Source organism: Pseudoliparis swirei, chromosome 2, assembly GCF_029220125.1.
Source record: "Pseudoliparis swirei isolate HS2019 ecotype Mariana Trench chromosome 2, NWPU_hadal_v1, whole genome shotgun sequence".
Lineage (NCBI taxonomy): Eukaryota > Metazoa > Chordata > Actinopteri > Perciformes > Liparidae > Pseudoliparis > Pseudoliparis swirei.
In genome coordinates this window covers 11255196-11280942 of record NC_079389.1, presented here as the reverse complement: position 1 = coordinate 11280942, position 25747 = coordinate 11255196, and the positions used below count along the sequence as shown (strand labels likewise).

Here is a 25747-nt window from a genome sequence, read left to right as displayed (position 1 = left end):
CACCAAGGAGCGTGGATGAGTGAACCGAGATTACAAGACCAAACCCACCAGCACAGAAAGTACTTCTTTCCATGTATTCACAGCAAAGCCTACTCTAGGCAGTCTGCTGAGACAGTGACACATATGTCACTAATCCAGGAATCTCTCTATTGTGGCTTCTGCAAAGACCAACAATACATTAACCGTGGCTCTGAATGTACTTGTGATTGTAGAAATGTTTTCAAAAAGTGAGCCATATGAATACAATTTCAGAAACATATGACGAGTTCTACCGCTCAGCTGTCGGTGCGTAGAGGTACGCAGCATGGATACAGACCTAGTACAGAGCCTCGGAGAAATAAGATGTTATCTTGGAACTGGTCGAGTCAAAGGTCTGTGGTCTGTTGGTTCAAATGACAATGAATATGAAGACAGTCTGCGTAGAAGGTTTCACAGCTGTTGATACATGCCAGCGGGGGGGTCTCAGCACCGTTTGGCAGTAAGAAAATAAATTGATATGCGGAAATAACCGATGATAGTGACTCATGTCAGGGTAAACTAAAATGTCTATGTTTACTGATATAGAGGCACAAGAATATGGAAGTTGGGTTTTAGGTGGGAATAATAAGTGACTACTATATACTGTAGGAACAGCTTCCTATTGGACTTTGAAATCACAAGAGAATGGTTAGAAACTGGAAGTTTGATTTTAAACCATAGATTGTGCTCAAATAATAAATAATTAAGAGATGTACTTTATCATAACTAAAATAAGTGTGTGTGTGGGGGAGGGGATGCAACATTCATTCAATAGTTGTTGAGGTATTTAAATCAGGCCCCAAGTAACAAAGCTCATCAATATTGCCAACACTGGAGCCGCTCCACTACCGAGGCTAAAAGAGAATAAAAACTGAGATAAAGCATCAAGACAAATGACAGATAAAACACTTTTTTTTCCATTTAATTAATATATATCACTAATTAATATAAAATGTTAAAGCAATAAAAAAAGGCTGAAGTTTGACTTCATTTACTTGACAATGCACGCATTAAGTCAACAATGCACACGTTAAGACAGTATGCAGGATGTGCAGGCTTACTTACAGGCCTCTGCAGGACTAGAGTTCAGTATCTAACAGATATCTTAATGGTTCCTTTAGCATTTTGTCTCTGTAAAGCTGAAGAAACAAAACATAGAACAGGTACAGGGAATACTATGTAAAATCCATGATGATACAGAAAAGGTTTGCAATGGAGAACCTTTTAGTTTAGTTAGATCTCAGGAAACGAACAGTGCCATTGATGCATCTGTACAAACAAATCCTCGCGGGATTGGTGAGATCCCCAAAAATGTGTTCCGACAGTATTTGTAAACAGAGGTGTACGACACACCAAGTACAACATAACAATGCTCGCTGCGATTGCCACTGAAGAAAGTATGAAGATTAAGTAGGCAAGTTGATTACTTCTCCAAATGAATCCACCGTCATACGAATGAACAATGCAGTGCAATTCGAGGGATGAAGTGTAATTGCTAAAAATGTTCAGACATTTTTCAATCGGAAAAGAACGTGTCCATAAATTCTGCGGTTCTAACAAAAGCGAGCTCAATTAAATACCCAGGTAACAGTTTCTTCCTTGAATAACATTGCAAACAGTCCAGCTCCTATGTCACAAGTGTAATATACATTTTCCTATTCCCGCGACTATTATTAGTCTCAGAAATGTCCGGTAAGCCATCTTTGGATGCCAAAATGTTTCCCGCCAAGTGTACTAAAATAAATACAGGTTTGTGCCACTATAAGGGCACTGAACCAATCAAGTCTCTTGTCTTGTGAGATTCCTCCAGGATGGCCCACCCTCGGGATGACTTCAACGGCCTTGAAGTATGTCTGCAGACTCAAATGTCTGTTTTGAGTTTGTCCAGAGAGTTGTCGATCTTCGTGAGGGTCTTCTTGATGCGTAACGCTGTTAATCTGGCTGACGGGTTCTGGTACCAGCACTCCTTCATGAGTTTAGCCATGGAGGTTAAAGTCTGAAGATAAATTTAAAAAAAGAAAAAATAATAATAATCAATCGGTGTGTCCTGTGTCAACATTAGAATATTGCTGAAATGCAATTATATGGGGATATAAAAAGCATGCAGACTTGAACTAATTACTATACAATGATCACTGTATAAATATGACTTACAGGGTCAGAAAACCATCTGTTTGGGATGTTGGGCCTCTGCTGATCCACACACACAACCTTCTTCATATCCTCAAAGCTGGGATCACTTGGAACCACGTCGTGAAAAGGTGGCTTGTAGTCTTCTACAATGCCTACGAGGAGAGCAGAGCACACAGCAATTCACTTTCAAGCACACTCAATCACTTTAAACAAAGTGGAATAAAAAGATACACTGTCAAATGGCTGACACATAAAATACACTTTTTTTGCTCAAGTGCAGTCGTGGGACAAAATAGAGACAGGAGGTTACTGCGTTGAGGGTAAATCAATATCTTAAGGGTGGCTGAGAGCCCACTTCCTACTGTAAGTGATAAACCCATTTGGACCGTGGTAGGTCGTATTTCACATCAGAGGTCTCTAGCTTCTCCCCAGACGGTGGATGTTGTCATGTGTATCAAAGCCAACGCTTTCCATCCCGGAAAAGCTTTTACTTAGTCCACCTTAAAGCACTGATTCTGTGTTCAGTCTGAAGGGAAACACCGTGTGACAATATGCAGATATAGGTAATGCAAATGTATCGAAACAAGGAAGACGGTTAACAACGAGATCCGGTATAACCTCATCATGTCGTGTAAAACGTTTACTGACCATTGCTGACTGTCCTCCTGGCGATCTCCCACAGGACGAGGCCTAGGGCCCAGATGTCCACTCGCTTGTAGGACTCGAAACAGTCCATCTGGATGGTGTCGTCGAGCACTTCAGGTGCCATGTAGCGCTTTGTGCCCACTTTTGGGTTGTTCCCCACATCCAGCTCGTTGGTGTCTTGAAAATGCATGACCGCCAGACCTAGCGTGAAAACACAGAAGACTATAAGGTTCCCCTGCAGATATGACGCAGGTATATACACAGGTATTCGTTTGAATGTGAAAACTCAGACAACTATAATGAAACAAAACACTACGCTCACTCAACTGATGCTGAGACACGACTCGATGTCGTACACAGTCCTGTTCCCACAGGATGTAATCCAACAAAACAACAACAACAACTGCTGCCATGTTTGTCAGAGCAGCAAAAAGCTTCATCTGGAGCAGGATTTATTACATCGAGCTCGTAAACATGCCGAGCCAGTCGCCAGACTACGGCTTGTACCTGAATTTGTTTTTCATCAAGCACCTGCAACTGGAACATTGGTGTATTAGAGGTCAGAGTTTCTCTGAATGCGTTTCTGATTAAGGGCTCGGTGGTACATTTAAGCAGTGGATGTTCTGCCTCGATTAACAACAAATATGGCTCAGCGGGTAGATGCTAGTAGAGTTATATTATTGCAGATGCACGTTTTATGCAATACCCACAGACCACAACTTTCAACCACCATCTTTTCCGCTTATCCGGGCCCGGGCCGTGGTAGCGGCAGGCTTAGTAGGGCCACGGCCATCCAGACATCCGTTGCAATATTTTCAAGCTCTTCCTCGTGAACCCCGAAGCGTTCCCGGGACAAATGAAATGTATAATCTCTCCAGCGTGTTCTCAGTCTAATCAGAGGCGTCCAACCAGCTGGACGTGCCCTGAAACTTCTAAAAGGAAGGAGTCCAGGAGCTTGAATCACCTCAGATGGCGCCTTTGGACACCAAGGAGACGCAGCTCTATTCAGAGTGCTCTTCGGGTTTCTGGGTTTCTCACCCTATCCAAGTTTGACAGCAGCTACCCGACTACCATTACCCAAAGCTCGTGTTAATAGGAGCGGGTCAGAACGGAGGTGGACTGGTCAGAGCTTTTCCTTCCGGCTCTCACAACAATAGTGGTACAGTGGAGCTCCACTTTACCCTCACTAATGAACAAAACCCTGAGTTACCTGAACCAGAGCGATTGATCTTATCAACATCTTGAAGATAGACTTGTACAACTACTTAAATTAAACAGTAGGGAAATGTAATCAGATTCATGTTAACGATTAGTCAGTATTCTCACCAAGGTCAGCAATGCAGCACTGTCCGTTCTTTATGACCAGTATGTTTTTGCTCTTGAGGTCTCGGTGGGCAATGGCCGGTTTTCCCTGAGTGCCGAAGATCTCCACGTGGAGGTGTGCGAGGCCGCTTGCGATGGAGAGCGCCATGCGGAGGCAGCTGGATGCATCGAGGGTGCTGAGTTGAAGGTAATCGTACAAGGAGCCCATCTCGTGGAAGTGTGTGATCAACCACAACTGAGTGCTGGAGTTCCTCGAGGTCATGTCTGAAGCTATGAAGCCTAAATTGAGTGAAATATACCAATGCAATTAATTCAAAAAAACCTTGATCAATACATGCATCATGGTGTAAAGCCAATGAGACATGTTTGGAACTACAGCATAATAAATAAACCCTTAAGGCAAGGTTGGATGGTTTGCACAAGTACTTTTGTAAACAAGAGATAAAAATGCGATTTAAAAAAAAAAATTTAATATTTCAAGCTCTAGAGCCTTTTGATTTGTGCATCATATTTTAAGTCCTGTCGTAATCAATCGAATTGCTCTAGGTTTAATGAGCAATTAGTTATACCTCGACAGATGGCATGGTACAGTGGGTATTCTCACAGCTTGCTCAGCCTGTATACATGAAATATGGTACGCACCGAGGATGTTCTCATGTCTCAGCAGCACAGTGTTGTAGATCTCCGTCTCTCGGAACCAGGACTTCTCGTCTCTGGAGGAGAAGATTTTGACGGCGACACTCTCTCCCTGCCACTGACCCCTCCACACTTCACCGTAACGGCCCTTACCTGGTGGACAAAAACATGGGAGAATCTAGAACGGGCACTCGGTAGAGCGCATACCTTCGCATATCACAAGATTGGGCATTGAATTATGAACATTTTGGCATTAGTTGCATGCCAATTGGACAAAAATGTATCGTGCTATGGTAAAAAAAGATGTTGACCTTTCCATGACCTTGACCCGATTGATCCCAAAATCTAATCAAATGGTCCCCGGATAATAACCAATCATCCCACCAAATTCCATGTGATTCAAGAAGATTTGACCTGTTCATGACCTTTGACCTTGACCTTTGACCCGATCGATCCCAAAATCTAATCAACTGGTCCCCGGATAATAAACAATCATCCCACCAAATTTCATGCGATTCGGTTCAATACTTTGAGTTCTGCGAAATATTTTGACCTGTTCATGACCTTTGACCTTGACCTTTGACCCGATCAATCCCAAAATCTAATCAACTGGTCCCCGGATAATAAACAATCATCCCACCAAATTTCATGCGATTCGGTTCAATACTTTTTGAGTTTTGCGAATAACACGCATACAAATAAATAAATAAATAAATACACGGCGATCAAAACATAACCTTCCGCACTTTCAATGCGAAGGTAATGAGCAAACATAGAAATAGACTCATGACCTTCTTAAAAATATTTTTTTTTAAATCAGCCTGGGGGATGCGTTTTTACTTCCCACTGGCATTACTTGGTATTTTTGTCTGTTTTATGTATAAAGGCTGCTGTTAGTGTTATAATTAACATTATTTAATCTGGAGCCACTTATAGACTCTTTTACTTCAGCTATTCAATGTGTAAATAGGCATAAGTTTAATAACATGTTCACAATAACAACATTGTAAGCCGATAATAATGTGCCGTCTGTGTGAACATCAGCTTATTTAGCTGCCTTCTAGTGGCAAAAAAGTAGTTAATGCATTTCTATTTGATTTCCTTCTCGGGTTTAGATGCAAATACCAATTGCTAAATAGACTTCATCACACTTCTTTCAAAATGGGTTACTCAACACATGTGATCACAACAAGTGTGTCCATTCAAATAGGTCTGCTGTTGGCATGGACGGATTAAGAAACCACGGGCCCCTGAAACCACGGGCCTGGAAGGGCCCCCCCACTATATTTTTTTAAACAGTCCTGAGCAGACAACATAAATTATATGACCATGACATGAATGACTTATACGGCTATGGCGCATCGTCTCATAGCATCATAACAATACAAAGTTAATAACAGCTACTGAGGCTCTGGATTAGGGCCCCCTGAGCTCATGGGCCCCTGAGCTCACGGGCCCCTGGTGCCGTAGGCGTAATCCATCCCTCAGTAGGACTATTGGGGCCCTGTTACTGACATGAATGACTTAAGCCCAGCATATACCGCATACCATATCATCATATTCATATCAATACAATGTTAATCACAGCCCAGGTGAGCTCATGGGCCCCTGGGCCTGGGCCCGGTAGGCCCGTTGGTTAATCCATCCCTGGCTGTTGGCAATATTCTCTCTGACACTTAAAACACTTGATTACAGGATATAAATCATGTAGGAGGCAGAGTCTGACGCAGTGCTATTGTGCATATGAAAACAGCCTTTTACAGGACACTTACCTACACACTCGTTGAGTGTGATTTGTCGTGCAACAGTTCTCTGAACGAGGAAGGGGAGCCCTGAGCCACTTCCTGAAGTGCAGGAATGATCCAGAAGATCCTGGCAAAGAGAAAAACAAAAAGGGCTTTTGTAAATGTACATGTATGTGGTATATTTGCAAGTGAGCGAGTTGAATGAAAACGTTCCCAAAGGATTCCTGTGGCTCGAGCGTATGAAATAAGAAGATGAAATAAGGAGCATCTGGGACTCAGATGGAGACGAATACAAATAGTCAGCCTTTGATGTGGTACCCACAGTAAGCAGTCAGTGTGTATATCAGGAAGTCTGTGTGTGTGTGTGTCTGTCTGTGGGGATATATTCTGGAGGTGCAGAGTGCCCCCTGCTGAGTAAACAACAGAGGAGGTGCCACCCCCTCCCTGATGACTGGTGTGAGTGCTGTTTTTTTTCTCTAACCAGTGAGCTGACTCCAAAACAGGTGCAAAGCAGCGAAGTCTTTCTTTTTATTCAAACACATGCAGCATCCCAATGCCGACACAGGAGGGCAGTGTGCCGCAAGAGACCAAACAAACGGCTAAACTGGGAGGGGAAGATGAGGATTGAAAACAACAAAGAAGAGTGATGCCTCAGATAAACAGATGCATAATGCAAGAGCTTCCTGGGAGACTATTTGAAATCACAACACAGGAACGCAAGGCAGAGGCCATAAAATGTATGACGAGTTGCTCTGCAGAGAGTTTAAATCCCTCTCTTCGGTACAGGTGGATTGTTTTTGGGAGGGTATATTTGGGCCAGGCCGTTAAGCAGCAGAATGCAATCAGAACGTTGCAATATCACCATAATCAGACGACTTCTGGGCAGTAGCCTCCAGAGGGACCAGCCCATGTGTTTCAGGCCGATATGCTTTTCCAAGCCACATCACCGTTCCTAATACCGTCTCTCATGGCACTGCCGAGTACTTTTTTTATTATGCCGAAACAAACAAACAATCTGTGGCACATATTTGGGCTTCCCATTGCCAAGTGCACTGATGGACTTTGGAAATAGCTTGAAACAAAGCCAGAATCAGCCATTTCTTTCTCCGACACGCACACACACTCATCATGAATGATCGTACTTTAACAGTAGATATTTACGAGTTTCATAATTAAAGACAAATGGGATAATCTGGGCTTTGAAGAGTTTAAACATGCTTACAAAAAAAAGATATGTCTTCTATGACAGCTGACATTGTGACTAGAAATGCTTTCAAATGAAAAAGGTTACCAATGTTAGTTAATATAAAGCATATTTTGTCAGAATAGAGGATCACAAAATGGACGGTAGTAGTCGTGCATTTTGTTCGGGCACAAGCTAGACGGAGAGTTTCAGCTGAACTTGATTACAGTGCGTAAGCCAGTGAATGTGCTGGGTTGCCTTTCAGACCTTCCCCTAACCACAGGACTCCACCTAAACTCTGGATCAGTTTAGTGGGCCTCAAAACATAAACTACTCTGCAGAGAATTTACAATCCACAGTTGAGTGGAGAGAAAATAAATCGCTCAAGACATTCCTCAAACAGACTGGGAAAATTAAAGGATTCACAACAACAAACAGCAAAAATGTTGTCCCAACAATGACAGTGAGCACTACAATGTATTTGGACTGAAACCTGCACCGTGTATACAGCGACAGTGCATTTATATATTCTTTCATAGCACTTATTGAAGTTCATCCATGAAGTGTGAAGCAAAGACTCAATAAAACCATTGCAGAAGTGAGTGGGCCAGTTTGATTTTGCCATGTTGAATGAAAAAATGTGCTTTTAAAGATAACTTGGAGCAAATTTTTTTCAGTCAGTATGCGTGTGCTAATAACAGAATATAAGAGTACATCCTTGACAGCCTGGATCACAAATCTGGGTTAAAAGGTATATCGTGCCATCTTGTCACCATTGTATATTATCTGGAGTCAAACAGTATAATTGAGTAAAAAGAAAAGTCCCCACTAATCCAACAGTTTCAACTCATCAGCTGAATCCCCTAAATTAATACAACACATCATTTCAAAAGGGGTTTTCCATCTCTGTTGTTGGGATACATCGGCACTTAGAAGACTCTCTCCATAATCCAAGTGTACAGAAAACAGCCCTCCTACTATTCAACAACAAGGTTGTATCTGCTATCACATGAAAAGATTCACAGAGTAGGTTTTTAAATATCAGAGCTAAAAACTTTATCTAAATAATTATTGTTTTCTGGTGCTGTAAAATGTTGTCTTATTGTTTTATATAATATAATCCTTTACCAACCTTGAAATTATATTAATTCCTTACATAATACAGCTGTGCTTACAGTGCAAATTGCAGATGTGTCATGATAGAGCCAACGCTTTTTCATTCAAGTATTCTTTCCCACTGTTTCCTTTCTAAGTGCCTTGAATTACACTGGCTGTTTTTAGCCAACTCCTTTACTCAGTAAAAAGAGACACGGATTTATTTACCAATTAAAACTTTTTTTTACACAACAGACTTTCTGTGACTCACGCATAGTCCGTTTATAGCCGTATATACACAGCACTAGCTAGCACAGTGAGAAAGAAGTGGGTATAAAATAAAAGACCGGAGATTAATTTGACATACTAGTCAAGTAAAATATGCCATGAGAAACGCTAAAACTATTCTCTCCAGTGAGCTCAGGTATGTTTTATATAGTATTTGTATGTGTTCTTATAGTCTTTATTGGTATACGTCCAATCCTTGATTACGCTTTTAGGAGGTAGAATCCTACTCACCGCCAGAGTGCTCTCCCCCACGTTGGATGCTATAAGGCCATCGATGGTTCCATATTCTGCATCCCGTGATGTTAGTCTCTCCATTTGGTTGTTGTGGATGCGTCTGAACACCAGGATAGCGACAGCAGAGAGGATGATGAGGATGATGATGGGCGCCACGATGACGATAGCCAGTGTGGTCACACTGTAGCTAGATAGCTCGTCGGCTGTGAGGGGAGAGAAACGTTCACAATGACAGATTTCTTCAGACTAATCGGGCTTTCGTTTTTGGACATAAAAAAAACACAAAGTAAAGCTTGATTTCTAAGATTGGATTTGGCTTGCATCAAGTAAACAACAGATGGGAGCGTCCAATGCAACAGAGCAGAGGAGGTGACCATAACTATGTACAGGACTGTCTCAGAAAATTAGAATATTGTGATAAAGTTCTTTATTTTCTGTAATGCAATTAAAAAAACAAAAATGTCATGCATTCTGGATTCATTACAAATCAACTGAAATATTGCAAGCCTTTTATTCTTTTAATATTGCTGATTATGGCTTACAGCTTAAGAAAACTCTAAAATCCTATCTCATAAAATTTTAATATTTCCTCAGACCAAGTAAAAAAGACAGCTGAGTGTTTGTCAAGGCTCAGGAAGCCCTTGCAGGTGTTTGAGTTAATTAGACAATTCAAGTGATTTGTTTAATACCCTACTAGTATACTTTTTCATGATATTCTAATATTTAGAGATAGGATATTTGAGTTTTCTTAAGCTGTAAGCCATAATCAGCAATATTAAAAGAATAAAAGGCTTGCAATATTTCAGTTGATTTGTAATGAATCCAGAATGCATGACATTTTTGTATTTTGAATTGCATTACAGAAAATAAAGAACTTCATAACAATATTCTAATTTTCTGAGACAGTCCTGTATATGTGTGTTGAGGGAAAACTCTTTCTTACTGCAGCTTTTTCTCTCACTGGACCACACAGATGGACACAAATCACACGTTCGCAACACTCTGCATACCTTCGGGAGAAACCATTTAGGGGTGGGGGTGCACATGCGCATGTACATGAGCATTCATTCACACAGACACAGAGAGGATCTCAGTCAGCAGAGGCCGGGCCTGAGGAACTCGCCACCATTCACACTTTCCAAACATACCAAAGGAAAGACGACTCAGCTCTGCCAGACAATGATCCCCTTTTTTCAACTCAAATTATGAAAAGTTTCTCCCAAATACCCATAACTACCAGCACATTGTAGGAACTCACTAGACTTGAACCATTAACTTGGGCAGGGTTGCATTTAGCTTAAATATATTTGTATTTGCAGCAATGTAAAACCAAGACATGATGTGGTAAACTGCACCCAGTTAACTTGTGTTAACACTCATATTATCTGAGCTAAAGGTGATAGAAAAAAAGGTGCAACAGCAGCTCTGTGTTAGATGCCTGCCACTGGGCACTGAGGACACCGGGGAAGTGGACGGTGACTAAACAATACTCGAAACCTCCCTTCGGTTGCTCAGCGTCACCCCCGTGTCCATTTCATACGGTGCCAGGAGTGTGACCACACGGAGGTGGAACTCGGGCCAAGAGAAACCATCCAAAACAGCCGAGGCAGACATTTTCCCAGCTGATGTTGAAGCCCTCTCAGAAGACTATGAATGCTTTGTTTAAAACAGTAAGATCTAGCCCACATGGTCGTTCCTATTCTGAACCGATAGAATCTACGCAGCACTTTATCTAAAAAGGCTTTTCGCAAATACAGTTCAATGCAGAAATCAATAGATGGAGCTCTTGAGCATCGTCGTGTACCTTTGACAGGTAGCTCCACGGTGCTGTTCAAGTTGCACAGGTGCCCATGGCAGCACTCCACTATCTGGTCTCTGGAAGGTGGGGTCTTGCAGGTCAAGGTGCTCTGCTCATAGACCTTGAAGCAGCCTTTCTGGTAGACCATGGAGCCAGCGCTGACCGTCAGGGATGAGAAACACTGGTGGCCCTTGCAGCGTTTCTCTCTTTCGCATGAGCTGCCCTCACATACACAATCATGCTCCTCTTTGATCTGGGGCTTTACTTCCCCCGCTGCAAGAGATTCAGGAAGAGGAAATAGATGATAAATAATAACACTTTTGACAAAAGAAATAATTAAAGCGGTTCCTGCGTTACTACAAATACGCATATAGCTTTGTATGGCGTTAAAAAAAAATCATAATTCAAGTAGAGTTTGTCACGAAATTAAATTGTTGTGCGTGACATATGGTCCATGGTGAACGACAGCCGAGAAATGTGGACAAAGGCACCTTTCCCTGGAGTTTGCACAGTGACGTTCATGTTACACAGATGGCCCTGGCAGCACTTGACAACATGGGCCGATGAGGGGGGCATGGCGCAGGTGACTTTGCCCTCGTCGTCGTCTCTCAGGCAGCCCTTCTGTTGGACGGCCACCCCATCCATCATCTTCAGAGAGGAGAAACAGTGCTGGCCTGCACAGCGATGGTCTCGCTCACACACACCGCCCTCGCACATACACTCCTGGTCTCTGAGGACCGGTCTGCCAGCAGACCGTTCTACATCTGATAAGAGGATATAAAGATATGGGGAAACCCATTACAGCAATACTATTAGCGGACCGTTAAATTAAACAGCATTCACTCAGTTCAGAAAACATGAAAATGTATCTCTGTTGGCTGAAGAGGCCAGTCAAGTAGATTTAAATATACGAGTTTTGAAAATGATAAATGTCTTCATATTTTAAAAAGACTAAACGGTGAACCTTAGGTGAGCCACCTGCTTCCATTCATTTAGAAAAAAAACATTCAAGCAGGATATTTCTTTCACACGGTTAAGAGGCAAAACACTTCACCTTTCACCGGTAACTCCAAGGAGATGTTCATGTTACACAAATCCCCAAAGCAGCACTCCACCACCAGCTCAGGAGTTGGCGGGCTTTTGCATCGTGAGGACACTTCCTCATCGCCCACGATGCAGCCCCTCTGTATGGCCGACGTCCCGTTCAGTGTGGAGAGGGCGGTGAAGCACTGCTGGCCGAAACATCGTTCCCCACTGCTGCAGGACCCTCCGTCACACAAACATTCAGAGTTCCTCGAACTGACATCCCCTTAAAAGACAAGAACAATTGAACTGGTCATAATTCATCCATAAAATACACAGAGCTGCTGCAAAGAAGGACCGCACTCTCCAATATGTTTGGCGACATGATGATGATCCTCATCCTTTGCATGGATCTATTTTCAGTCCGACAAGTGTGAATAGCCACCCTAAAAAAGCTCCTTTCTCCTGGATTCCATCGCCACTGCAGTTGTTTAAAATAACACTGCGAGACAGCAGATGAGAGGGTGACAGACTGGGGAGGGTGACGGGACAAAGAGTGTGAATTGTTGGTCTATAAATGTAAAAGACTTGAGGGGGATAGAGAAATACACCGAGGCTGCAAGATTGTGTGCATGTTTAACCGGAGTAAAAGAGAACAGGGGCCCTGAGACATCCCGTCGACACCATTCAAGTTACTACTGCATGGACTTGGGACAAGCACTTACCTTCCAAGCTTGAACATGCAAAGACCAGGGCGATCAAAACCAAAAGAAACATGGCCCTCGCCGTCATTGTAGAGCTAGATGGATAAAGAAGAAGAAGAGAGAAACACTCAAATGAAGCTGCATTCCAATGAATTAATGTACATGCTGAACGGGGGCTGAGATTGTATTCAGATCAAATGACGTACTTTAAAAAAAATTGTAAACCCTATTTCAGGATACCATTCAGCAAGATAGACAGAAGACCAAGAGAGAGACAGACGGACAACGACAGGATAAGCTGTCGAACAATGAGTAATAGATTTTACAGAGGGAGACATTTTCTAGTTTTTAGAAAAAGCAAGTTTAAAATGTTCAAGTAAAGTGGGTCTCAAGCCTTCCTGTTGTCGTGGAAACGAGGCATTGAGTGGCAAGCAATGGGGAGACTGGTGCTCTCTTACTGGCTGCCTTTATGCGTGCATGTGTGTGCAATGCATGCTCGGTGACGTCTGTGTGTTGGTTGGAGGGACATGCTGCTTGGCAGTGAGGGGAGAGGAGAAGGAGGACGAGGAGCACGGCGGGAGAGTATGGCTGCCCAGAAACTATCATTTAGAGACCCAGAGACAGTCTAATCCTTCAATATCTAATGCGTCTCTAGACGTGTCCACATTGGCTGTGCGTTTGTGTTTGTTTGTTTTATCCAGAGACACATTTCTTTACCAGGCCACCAGTTTAACTCAAAAGGAATAAATCCCCCCCCCCCCCCCCCATTTCATAAAGATGATATGTTGAGTTCTGGGGAAACATCATAGCCTGCAGCGTGCCCCGTTTACACTGAGGCACCGGGGCCGTTATCTTGGAAGCATGCGTTTGCGTGCCTGAATGCATCTGTGCCACTGATAAATACCCAAGAGCCCCCCTTACCTCCATCCCCTCCAAGCGTTGGTGCCCGTCTCCCAGACAGGAATGATTAAGCACATAATGCTAGCATTAGCCCAACGGTGGCGTCTGTACGGGCCGCTCACACACAGACCACATGCTGCTCCTTTAATCAGAGCACAAAACAGAGGCTGCCGCACAGAGATAATCAGGAGCTCTGTCTGCTCCCCCTGGACCAGGGGAGAGGGGAGCAGCCATGGGGGCAGGGCACAGGCAGGAGGGCACGAGGAGGTAAGGGAGGTGCAGTCAGGGGGCAACTGGGGGACAATGGGTCAGAGAACGGACCGTGTGGGCTGCAACAGTGAGGGAGGCTAGATGGGGGGAGAAGTGGGACATGGGGTGTCTGGAGACAGCGCCCAGGGGGACAGCAGGAAGAAGGGCACCATGCTGGTGGCGTGGGGGGGGCGGGGCCACGGTGAAGCCAGGGGGTCGAAGGAAGCAGGATGAAGAGATAAGCAGAGAGGTAAAAGACAATAGTCTGGAGCACATGCCTGAACCTAAAAAAACAGATTCTGTCAAACTGGTTATCTTGGCATTCACTCATTTATCAGTCGTGGAGAAAGACGGCAAAGAGCACGACATCCTGACGCGCACGCTGCCGACAGATCAATAACTCACCTCAATTAACCAAGTAGAGGATGTCATGAGGCTCCATTTAACGGCTTCCATAAGTGGAAGTAAATAATGTGCTGCCTTTTTGTTTATATTTACTGAGGAAAGACCCTCGACGGAGCACTGAAATCACCTCCGGTCTCAAATCATGTCTTAAACAAGCCGTCAGACGCAGTGAGCCACATGCCAGCAGCCAAACCACTACGTGGTCCTTTTATGTGCCGTTACGTACAAAGAAAATATTTCAGTCTGCACTGCAAAGCCCGAGGGCCTTTTGCTTGTTCTCCGACATCTATGTTTACGTGTGTATTCGCATACATCGGCTACTGGAAGTTTTTTTGAATTACTTTTTTATCTACACAGTTTGTGTTTCATAAATACGGGAACACACAAAATACTCCACATCTACCCACACACATTGCTAGCAAACCTCAGAAGGGACTCACAAAGGAGCGAGGCAGGGCCGGCATCTGCACAACCGATTGTGATCTCAGCAGACAACTTGATGGCGCTGTGTGTGTGTTGCAGCTCTCTATCCCTGCATATTGAATTCTCTGGCAGTGTTGTGTACTGTGTGTTCACAGAGCCGACATCCTGCCAACAGTGTGCTCGCCCCTCACCCCCCAAACAACTATCCGTCTCAACCCCCTTCTTTACTTTTACTCCCTCTTCCTATTTCCTCTGATGTGGTGGTGTAATAGGAAACCATATAAATGTCACATGGTAATTATATTTCCCCATGTTTACTGCTGTTGAACATAATAATCTAAGGATTAACTACAGTATGCAGCACATTGTATAGAAGCTAATAAAAGGTGGCCATATTTAATTGTACATGACTGTTTTACGATGCATTGCATGACGATGATTCCTTCTCTATTCTCCCTTCGCTCTGTGAACAGACAGGCAGTGTAAATATTGGTTGACATTTCAAAGTGTATCCAGCTCGTGTTTTACGGGGTACAAAATAAATCAAGAACGGTGCTTAAGTATAATGTTGAAGTACTTGTACGTTGCTTAGGGTTGCTTAGGTATTTCCACTTTAAGCCAGTTCACAATTATAATCCACTACATTTTCGAGACAAATATTTAGCTTTTTAGTTTAGTTACTTTGCAGATTGATGTTTTACATGCAACACATGCAATTATCTTTTTTATGTGGTGCCCTGTAAAGAATTCAACTAACAGAGTGTATAGAAAGTAGGAATAAATACCTGCATCTCAACCAAGCAGTTACATTTAAAGCTACCTACACATTAAATCATCAGTGATGATAACATATACGGGTATAATTATATGCACAATCAGTACTTTTGAATCGCAAGGATTTTTTCATTGATAATCATCAATAGAGTGTTCCTTCACTTTAAATTCTAAATGCAGTTACTATGGATTTTACACCTTACATAAGGAAATAATCTGAATGTTTATCCCACCATAGGCCTTTTGTATGATGATGCCAATGCCTCTGAGATACGTAAGCACTGTCGATGCTCATGGAAATACAGAAACCCCATTTAGCTCAACACAAGGAGGTCAAAGTGTGGCCACCCCGGAGAGAAAGAGTTGATAGACAAGGCCCTGTGAAACGTATGCTAGGTTTAACTCCCACCGAGTGCTGCTGGAGGAACGTGAAAGTGATCCCACTTATCACGGCTCACTTTTTCGACGCCACGTTTCCTTTCCTTCCCAGACTCTTTCCAGTGATCCCACTCCAGAGGGCTATCTTGATAAGCACTTCTAAGGCGTTGAGCTGGGCTTTAAGTGATTAGATGGAGATGATTAAACATGCCACTCAAATCGTGTGTTTGGTACAACTGTACCCAAAAAGAGAAGCGTGTTGGCAGTTATGATGATTTAAATTGTGTTACACATTCCCACTTAATCAACTACATCATCAACTGCAATGTTAAACCTAAAATGGAATTCGCATTTGCGGCTTCTCGGTGACATGGTGCAGGATAGAGAAGGGAGGACGCGGGAAGCCCTGCAGGAATTGCTGAGTCATCATGCTGGCAAAGAGGGAGACGAGAGGTGGAATCTGTGTCTGAGCAGGCGGGCCGGCACAGTTGCCATGGCACAAATAGCCTGGGCACCGCGGACGCTGCAGAGAGCTGCAGGGTGGCGAGGGAGGTAACAGGCAGAGACTGGAGCAATGCGGAGTCTGCTGTTGGCGTCCCCGTCCCCGACCCAGACAGCCAAACTGCCATCAGGGACACACAGATGGTCGGCTCCTAGGCGGATGTGGGTGGAACACAGACCTGAGGGCGAGCGTTGTCCTCTTTGCAGCAGCCCACATTCATATTCACACTCCAGCACAGCAAATAAACATAGTCATCTTGGCTTCAAAAAAATATTCTCCACCTACAGTCAAACACGGCACTTGGGCTGACTCAAACTTAAAGTTCAGAGAATACACAACACTAACTTTTTAGTATGTAATGAGGGAGTACACAGTCACATTTGATACTGCAAATGGTGTCTTAAGAACAAATCTGTGTTGGATTTAACACCAACTGACACCTTACGAAACCCACAGCACAACGATAATGTTAAACCAATTTAGGACATATGTGATGGGCCTTGTCATCTTGCGAAGGGCTTGCCGTATGGTTAGCCGTTGGCGTAAGGCCTCTACACACTGTGTGACATTGGCAATCGTGTAGCTCTATTACATGTCACACTGTGCAAGACGGAACCAAGAAAATATTGTATCACGTCCGTGTCAGACTGTATAATATCAATTTTGAGTGTGCGATGAATGCCTGATGAAATGTAGAGACGTAAAGTAAATAAGTAAAATCATCTGCCCTGATTTTGTGATCAAGAAAACTGCCGCAAGGTTTGGCCACACGTCATTTAAAATTGCAGACAGAATAACGCGTGGGTATTTTGTAAACTTTTGTAAAAGCTTTCTAAAGCCGTCATATGGAAAGAATTTGGTCCTTTGTGAAACCGTCAATATGTTGACGCAGGCTGGATGTGTCGCCCAATGGGATACAAGCAAAGCTCGGTGGAATGTAAAGTGGTCCAAACTCCGCCACATTAAACAGTGATATATTTAGGAAACGTTAATGAACCAAACAAAGACATCGTCCTGGCAGCGGTATTGAAATGGAGCTCCGTGCGGCGCTGTGACCTTGTCTGGCGGAACTGTGAAACGCAGGTTGACCCCTTCTTGATATCCTGTGTCGTACAACTGAGACTGTGCAAGAAAGCCGGATGGTTCCGCTGAGTGCAAAGCTCAATAACCTTTGGAAACACATGGGGCTCATCAACGGCGGAGATAAACCTGCAGTGCCCCATCAGGTGGAGCCAGGCGTCATCTCTCGGGGCCCGACAGCATCTCAGCAGCTGCCTCCTTTCACAGCGTGAGGAATGTAATCAAATGCAAATGCCCCCCCTGCATACGCTCAACCCTCACTCACACATTCATTGCAGTTGGCAACAGCACAGCAGGTTTTGGCTCTTGGATACAGTGCACCCCCCCCCCCCCCCCCACACACACACACACACACACACACACACACACTTCGGTCTAGATCAGATGTAATCAGAGACAATTGTGTCATTTTCTTCCTGCTGCCTTACCTAAGTTCTGGGGTTTTATACAAGACGTCACCAACACGCAGAACCAAAACTAAAGCATCCAATCCAGTAAGTAATAGCAGTTGTTGGAGTTCTGCAAGGTTTTATTATGGATTTGAAAAGGCTTGAAGTCTTGCGAGACAACGTTATACGATTTTACAGCATTGTGGGGACATTGTTCACAAGTCATCTATGAAATGGTCACCATAGCAATTAGACATTTATCACACAGCCATCAAAACATCTGAAACAGCCAATTCAAACACCATCTTTGTGGCCCCCGGCTATGTTTGCCAACTGAGGAATGCGCAAACACTCTCCCCTCAAACCGTCTCAAAGTGCACTGCCCTGGGGCAATGCTCTCCTCAAAAGACATCTTGGTTTGTATCACGGTGCACCCTTTAAAAACACATATTCCTCTTGTGAAACAAGAAAGTCCGCTAAACAGACCAGAGAGCTGTGTGCACAGCCAGACGAAGCTCAGGGAATATCTAGTCTCGATTGATTCTGCACCCTTCCTGTCAATAACTGAGCTCCAGGAGTTAGAGGGCGATCATGATTTCCCCAGCTGTGTGACCCACGACAACAACCAAACTAATGAGCACCGTGCTGATAATCACTCGGCACACAGCTTCCAACAAAACAACGCATGTGCATCCAGCTCAAAGCTCCGTCGCTATGACATGGCCAACGCAGCCTTTATGGCCGAGAGTCTCCTGGCCTTCCGGATAGGAGAGACTTCTAAGGAGAAGGAGCAGTAGTAAACATGGGAAATGAAGACGTGACGGATTCTTGCATGAAGGGCTGAGCAATAAGTACATTTAAACGGGCAGCAATTGTGATGATTTGGTAATATATTGTGACTAAATCAAAGCTAATTCTGATCAAATTGTATTTTCTTTAATGTGGTCCAACACTATGCATTGAGTTTGACACAATTTAAATGTCATTATTATTTTAAATCAGATTAATTGGTAAAATTGATCAGAGAAATCTGATAATCCTTGTGTCATTTAAAAAGCTTAAAATCTTCAAAAATAAACAGGTTCAACTTCAGAAATGTGAATTTGTAAGTTTATTATTTTTACAATCAAGTAAGTGAGAAAGTAATTGTCAGATTAACCAATATTTAAACATTGTGTGAATTACAAGCTTAGATTTTGCCATATCATTTTATCCAACACATATATGGCCAACAAATATCACAACAAATGTAAAAGATGTATGCTGTTGTGATATTGATTTCTTGCTCGACTGCCCAGCCCTACTTGCTTGTCAAAACCAATGAATAACTAAAACCAAACAAATTCCCCATTTGGCTCAAGCATGGGGAATGGACTGGACTAATTCAAGCAAGCTCCATCAATGTGTTCCTGAAGCACTTCCATCACAACAGAACTACTTCAGCTTTCGACCCCATGACCCCAGGAGATGAAACAGATTATTTTCAAGTCGTAGACAAAGTGCCCACACCGAATAAGAGTCCAAGCCTCGGACTGGGGAATGTGATCAGAGAGAGGCAGTAACTGAAACAAAGCCATAACTTTTAACAGCTGAGCGATAAGACAAGAGCACTGAAGGGAATGAAGGGCTCATAAAATGTGTATTGCAGACTGTCTCCAGTCTGGGGTAAGTGTTGAGAGAGGAGAGGAGCCACAAGCACTGCAGATCTATGGGCATCTGAAGACTGGAGTGTCTTGTATCCCTTTTATCTGTCTCCACTGGTCCTCCACCACATTTGAGCACAGAATCAGATAAATCAATCCGTCTGTGCGGAGCCACCAGACGGAAAGAGCGAGCTCCCAAACAGCAACAAGACTCAAATCTGGAAAATACACAGGCAGCCTTTTATCTTTTCCTCCTTCCCCTCTAACAAGTCCTAGAGAGTTCGTCTCATCCTGATATGTTTGGGCTACATAAAGCTGACGATTAAATGGCTAAAGGGTTACCTTGGCCTGGATTAAAATAAATGGACATCTCTCGGACACCATTATATTAGAGCGCGGAACAAGACAGGGATGCCCAATCTCTCCACTGCTTTTTGCCCTCTATATAGAGCCTCTGGCGCAATGGATAAGACAGACAGAAAGCATTAAAGGCATTTGTTTAAATGGATCAGACCACAAAGTGGCCCTGTATGCTGACGATATCCTGATTTACTTAACTACCCCCTCTAACTCCCTTCTTGAATTAATGAACCTGTTAAAAACATTTGGTAGATATGCAGGATATAAATTAAACCTATAAAAAACACAAATCTTGACCTTTAATTGTACACCCCCTAAACACATTAAAGATAAATTCCACCTTAACTGGGACTAGAAGTCCTTGAAATACACCGACCAAGAGATATCTCAACATTGGCAGAGATAAACTACACTCCTCTCTCAACAAAAATTAAAGAAGATATATATCGATGGAACTCTATTTCTTTCCTCGGATTAACCCATAGAATTGACTCTGTAAAAATGAACATTCTCCCACGATATCTGTTCCTATTTCAAGCACTCCCTGTCGAAATTCCCCCGAAACAATTCTCTGAATTGGATAAAATCATTTCAAGATTTATCTGGCAAGGGAAAAAAACCAAGGATTAAATTTAAAACTCTATAACTTCCAAAAGAAGGAGGAATGGCTCTACCCAACTTTAAAAATTACTTCTATGCTGTTCAGATTAAACCCTTAATTAACATGTGTACCCCATCTTATTGCGCCAGGTGGAAAGATATTGAACTCTCTATTATGAATGACCCCCCAATTCAAGCATTATTAGCACACAAAAACCTGGGAAAACTTATAGACAATTTCCAAAACCCATGGATCAAATTCAATTAAAAAATCTGGAACATGATAAAAAGAGAATATAAACTAGATCATAAACTACAAATACTTCAATGGTGCGCCTATGACCCGGGGTTCAAACCAAATGAAATGGATCATAGATTTAAATCTTGGATCTAGGGTTGCAACAACGAAACGATAAAAATCGATTATTAAAATAGTTGGCAACGAATTTCATTATCGATTCGTTGTGTCGCGCGATTATTACAGCGCTCAATAAGTCACGGAGTATAAACAAAGTTGAGTTGAGCGCAGAGCAGCGCAGGAGAAACTAGAGCGGAGCGGAGGGAGAGGACAGAACGCTGCGTTGTGAGAGCCAATCAGCACTAAGCTGCTCCTCTGTTGATGAATCTAATTGGCTGCTGCTGCTCACGTGGCGCTGGATGCGGAAGTCATTCACGTAGTCGGAGACATTCACGGAGCTAAGTGCGCCTCCGGGTGACGTTATGAACCCAGACACCAGGGCGCTACATGTCACGACGTGTGTGGCATTTCCACAAGAGTATAACGTAGAAAACGTGGTTATTTATTCCGTGGCGGATAGCGGAAAATATTTTTCCATGGAGAAAGGCAACGGAGATAAGCCGCGACGCCACTCGACTACAACATTTAACGGAGCAGCGCGTGCGCTCTGAACGCTCTTTTAATGAAGTATCGATACTAAAAATATGCTAAATCACATCGTTTTTAACGTACGGGTACTTTGTTAGTATCGCTACACTGTGCAGCGTGACAGCAGTAGATGTAGCGGACTAACATTCAAGCTAACCTAACTTCCCAAACGCTGTGGACATCTGAACGCTGATTGGCCGAGACTCGACACGTCTCATTAAAGATGTTTTATTGCGAAGAAGAGCACCACTTCACATTTTTTCCGCGTCTCACTGCAATCTCAACGGCAGCGGGCCAGGTGAAAAAAATAATAAATCTGAACGCATCTCTGATATTGTTCAGGGGGCGGGGCCACATGGGGACCACTGCTCAGGAGAGGAAAGCTGTCAGTCTGTTTGTGACGGGTTCATCACCATGGTGACCAGTGGGTTTCCAGGACCTTTCCATGACTTTAAACCAAATTTCCATGATTAAACATTTTGTGAAAACTGTCTATACGTGACAAAGTGAGAAGATGTAGTATTTAAAATAACAATGAGAATTCCAAAGCATACCGTATAAATTAACATTTGAATCAAACAAATTTGCATTACTTTTCCAAATATTTTGGGATTTTCTTTTTTTTCAATTACTTTTCTAGGCCTGCTAATAGCCATTTAAAAATTCCATGACTTTTCCAGGTTTTCCATGACCGTACGGACCCTGTTTTGAATAAAGGGTTGAAAATTAAAGTTTTTTTGGTTTTTTTATCCGATTAATCGATAAAATATTCAACCGATTAATCGATTTTCAAAATAATCGTTAGTTGCAGCCCTACTTGGATCCCAAAAGGTATAACGACATACTATTCTTTGACAGATAAAGGACAACTAAAGGACTTTGAACACCTAAGGGAAAAATATCGTCTTGAAAAATCTGATTTTTATAGATATCTCCAGATACGCAACCATTTCGAACATAACATTAGAAATACAATAGACCTTGATGAACCAATACTAAGAATATTTCTCGGTGCCTACCAAAACGAATCAAACAGAGGTATTATCTCTAAATCCTACAAGGGCCTTATGACAAAAAAATCCCACACTGCAGTATATGTAAAGGAAAAATGGGAAAGAGATGGCAACCTCTCAATATCAAACGAAGACTGGTTAGATGTGTGTAAATTCCAATGGAAATGTACCAACTCTCATATATGGTGGGAATTTGCATGGACAGATCCTGTGGAGATAATAAATGAATGACCCTGCAACGCTGCTCTAGTTTAGGAAACCTCTCCGACCTCTATCCCTCTCCCTCCCTAGTCTCCCCCTTGTCTGATGTATTTCTCTGTTTGTATGTACACTCTCCCAAAAATGTTCAATGTTATTTAATTTGAAAAACTGGATGGTATATATATTGAATACTACACCTGTGCTGATGTATACTATATAAATTAAGATACTATCCAAAAACGAAAATAAAAATATATTTTTTTAAAAAGGCTAACGGATTTTTTTTTTTTAAAGACTAAAAATAACACTGCAGACAGAGGGGCGCCTTTCTAACCCTTTCTAGCTGGACACGAGCATAGAGCAGAGGCAAATTCAACCCACATGCTGTGTTTCTCTGCAACATGCTGCCTCATCTGATGCCAGGTTTGTTGGTTGTCAAACTTTCGAGTAAATCGGCATACACTCACACAGATGCAAGTGCACACAGGACCGAAGCAAGATAGCTGAAGGTTGCTGCAATGAGCTCGACTGCAAGCCAAATTCTGCCCCCTTTCTATCCTCCAGCCGCCGCCTCCGACCCGCATTCACACAAACACACTCATATATTGTCTCCCACACACACACGTAGGCCGGCATACAGTATCCCCTCCCTCTCTTCCTCCTTAACTTCGGAGCCACCTACATGGAAGAGCTACGAGACTCTTGCTCAGACTTGAAGCAGTATATCTTGGGCTCATAACTGCAGTTCTCTTGTTAATGACAGACTGTGTAACCTGATTCCACACACACTCGGGTTTTTTTGGAGCTGGCGCTTCCCTCTCCTCCACTTGGATATTGTACCAGACCCAAACTGCACAAGCTGCTTTTGACAGCCTGTAAAAAGCACAGTAAAATGATCACTATATATATATATATACACACATATATATGGCATTCTATGACTCAATATTACCATTGGCAGTAAGATTGTGTAAAACCTAAATATCGTCAATCATTGTAAATCAGACACACACACACACACGGCCTCTTTGAAACAAATGCATGAAAAAGAATGATTCTACATTCCAAGACACACCAAACCAGTCCTATTGTTGGGAATGCATTGTTGGTCTCAGGGAGACAGATAACCTCCAGATAGGCAGTTTAGAACAATGCCACTGGCCCAGGGCCAAACAATAACATTGTTGTAGACCGAGAGACGTTGAGGAGGAGCGGACTAATCACAATGGCAGGCTGAGCGGCCACAATCAGGCCCGGTGCCCGTTACCTCGGCTGAACGGAACGGGGCGCCCAAGAGCCCCTGGAGTTGAACCGCATCTCTGCCTCAGACCTTTTATCAGACCACTATCAGCCAGACTCCAGGACGCGAGTCACCGGGGACAGCAGGCGCCCTCATGGAGGCCCGTCTTCTGTGACTGGTCAGCTGTGTGGTTACAGACTCCAGATCATCAAGCAAACACACGCTGCCACTCACCATCACAAAGAACCCCCGCTGTGATTCCTCTCATCCAGTCCAAGGGGAACTCACCAACAAACAATAAGTGTATTACATGTTATTTTGAGTGGCTACTCCATACTGATTCAACCATGTGGAGCCCCATGTCTAGCTATCAGAGTAACACATTAAAGTGTGGTCAACTTGTTTAGGGTGCGTCAGCATAAATGCATCTCACCATCAACGGAGCTCGGCGGTGTTCAATCCCAAAGGCTCGGCCACACATCAAAAACAAATTAAACAGTTAAGTGCCCCCTAGACATTTGTTCTCCTAGCGAAGAAAGACCCGATTAGTATGTGGGAATGGGATTTCTTGGGAGCCAGGATCCGGCACAATGAGTTGATTGGGAGGAAGAACCCTTCAGCGAGAGACATTCCCCTTTCACACATCCTTTAATCTGGACAATTACCCCTGAATGTTACTTTTCAGTGAGCATTAACACCTCTGTAATGAAGTTTGCACCCTCTCATCAGCCGGTCTACCGGCTTTACATTTAATTGCCCTGCAATCTTATCACATACAGTTTCCTGTTGGATCTGATTGTTCTTCTGCAAGGAAAAAGGCATGTCAACAAATACTCTACCTAGACTGGAGATATCTGAAATGTCACTTCATTGCCAACTAGTTTCAAATTAAACCACAGACCATTGTAAGCAACGGTGTGTGTGTGTGTGTGTGTGTGTGTGTGTGTGTGTGTGTGTGTGTGTGTGTGTTTTTTGAGCTCTCCCAGGACTGCGATTGTGATGTTAAAGTGCTCAGCAGGGGCTGAAGATGAGACACACGATGGAGCAGGAACGACCCTCCCAAAGAGCGTTTGCATGACAACAAGCCCAAAAACAACCTCCTAACAAAGTCACAACTAGTTGCAAAGTTGTTCGCTTGAGTGTAACGTACACGTTACAAGTCGCAACGCAGGACCCGAGACGATGGTGTTCACATGTTTAGCCCGGAGCTCACCCCCAGTCAAACCAAAACATCTCTCTTTACGCGTGAAAGGAAGGAGGCTAAATCACAAAGCCTGCGCGCGCGTGTGTGCGTGCGTGTGTGTATACATGTGTGTGTGGGGGGGGGGGGGGTAATTACAGAACAGGCCAAGATTTTTTTTACAAGGAAAAGCTGAGAGGGATTTATTGTGAGAGCAAATTAAACGAAACATTTTCCTGCAAAATCAGCAAACTTCTCAGCGTCTGTAGAAATGTCTGCGTGGGGATTCAACTCACCTCCGTGGTGGGTTTTTCAGTAACCGGCGCAGGTCGACCTACTCTTCCATCTCCAGTGAATTCACCGACGAAAATCCGATTTGTTTTCCAAAGTCTGAAGAGCACAGCCTACGTGACGCCAGCATTATCGTCCGTCGTTCGCTCGGTGGAGACCAACACAAATTAAAGTGACACATTCACGCGATACTCAGAAGAGAGAAGCCATAAAGGCGTTATTTTAAAAAACCGGTATGCCTCTCCTTCACACACCGACACTGCGCTGTCTGGGGCTTCACAACTCGCACTCCAATCCACGAAGGCAAGAAGCCAGCTTCGGAGGAAGTTACCTTTGCAACAACTCTGCGTTAGTAAGATGCGGAAGACGAGATGGTAAATACGGGCGTTTCCGGTTACGCGTTTCAAA

General features: G+C 43.4%; 1 protein-coding gene across 2 annotated transcripts; it reads right to left on the bottom strand.

The window, feature by feature from the left end:
- Positions 1-924: 924 nt before the first annotated feature.
- Positions 925-25747, bottom strand: LOC130199993 (activin receptor type-1-like). Of its 2 annotated transcripts, XM_056423908.1 has the most exons (13): positions 25345-25747; positions 13747-13892; positions 12847-12920; positions 12153-12407; positions 11590-11862; positions 11105-11371; positions 9298-9503; positions 6528-6627; positions 4762-4908; positions 4123-4398; positions 2800-2997; positions 2173-2303; positions 925-2014 (listed from the first exon to the last, which is right to left on the bottom strand). In XM_056423908.1, exons 2-13 carry the CDS (start codon positions 13800-13802, stop codon positions 1880-1882), a joined length of 2118 nt encoding a protein of 705 aa, XP_056279883.1. In that variant the 5' UTR covers positions 13803-13892; positions 25345-25747; the 3' UTR covers positions 925-1879. The 2 variants fall into 2 exon arrangements, with proteins under 2 accessions (XP_056279883.1, XP_056279893.1); XM_056423918.1 differs by lacking the exon at positions 13747-13892 and having other exon boundaries at positions 25345-25746.

Bases quoted from the DNA above. Each gene is read 5' to 3' on its own strand.
- LOC130199993 (XM_056423908.1), bottom strand. From the start codon at position 13,802: ATGTGCTTAATCATTCCTGTCTGGGAGACGGGCACCAACGCTTGGAGG. The intron at 11,372-11,589 runs GTGCCTTTGTCC...AATCTCTTGCAG, and splicing joins TGTGCAAACTCCAGGGAAAG to CGGGGGAAGTAAAGCCCCAG. The intron at 2,304-2,799 runs GTCAGTAAACGT...CTCTCCTCGTAG, and splicing joins CAGGAGGACAGTCAGCAATG to GCATTGTAGAAGACTACAAG.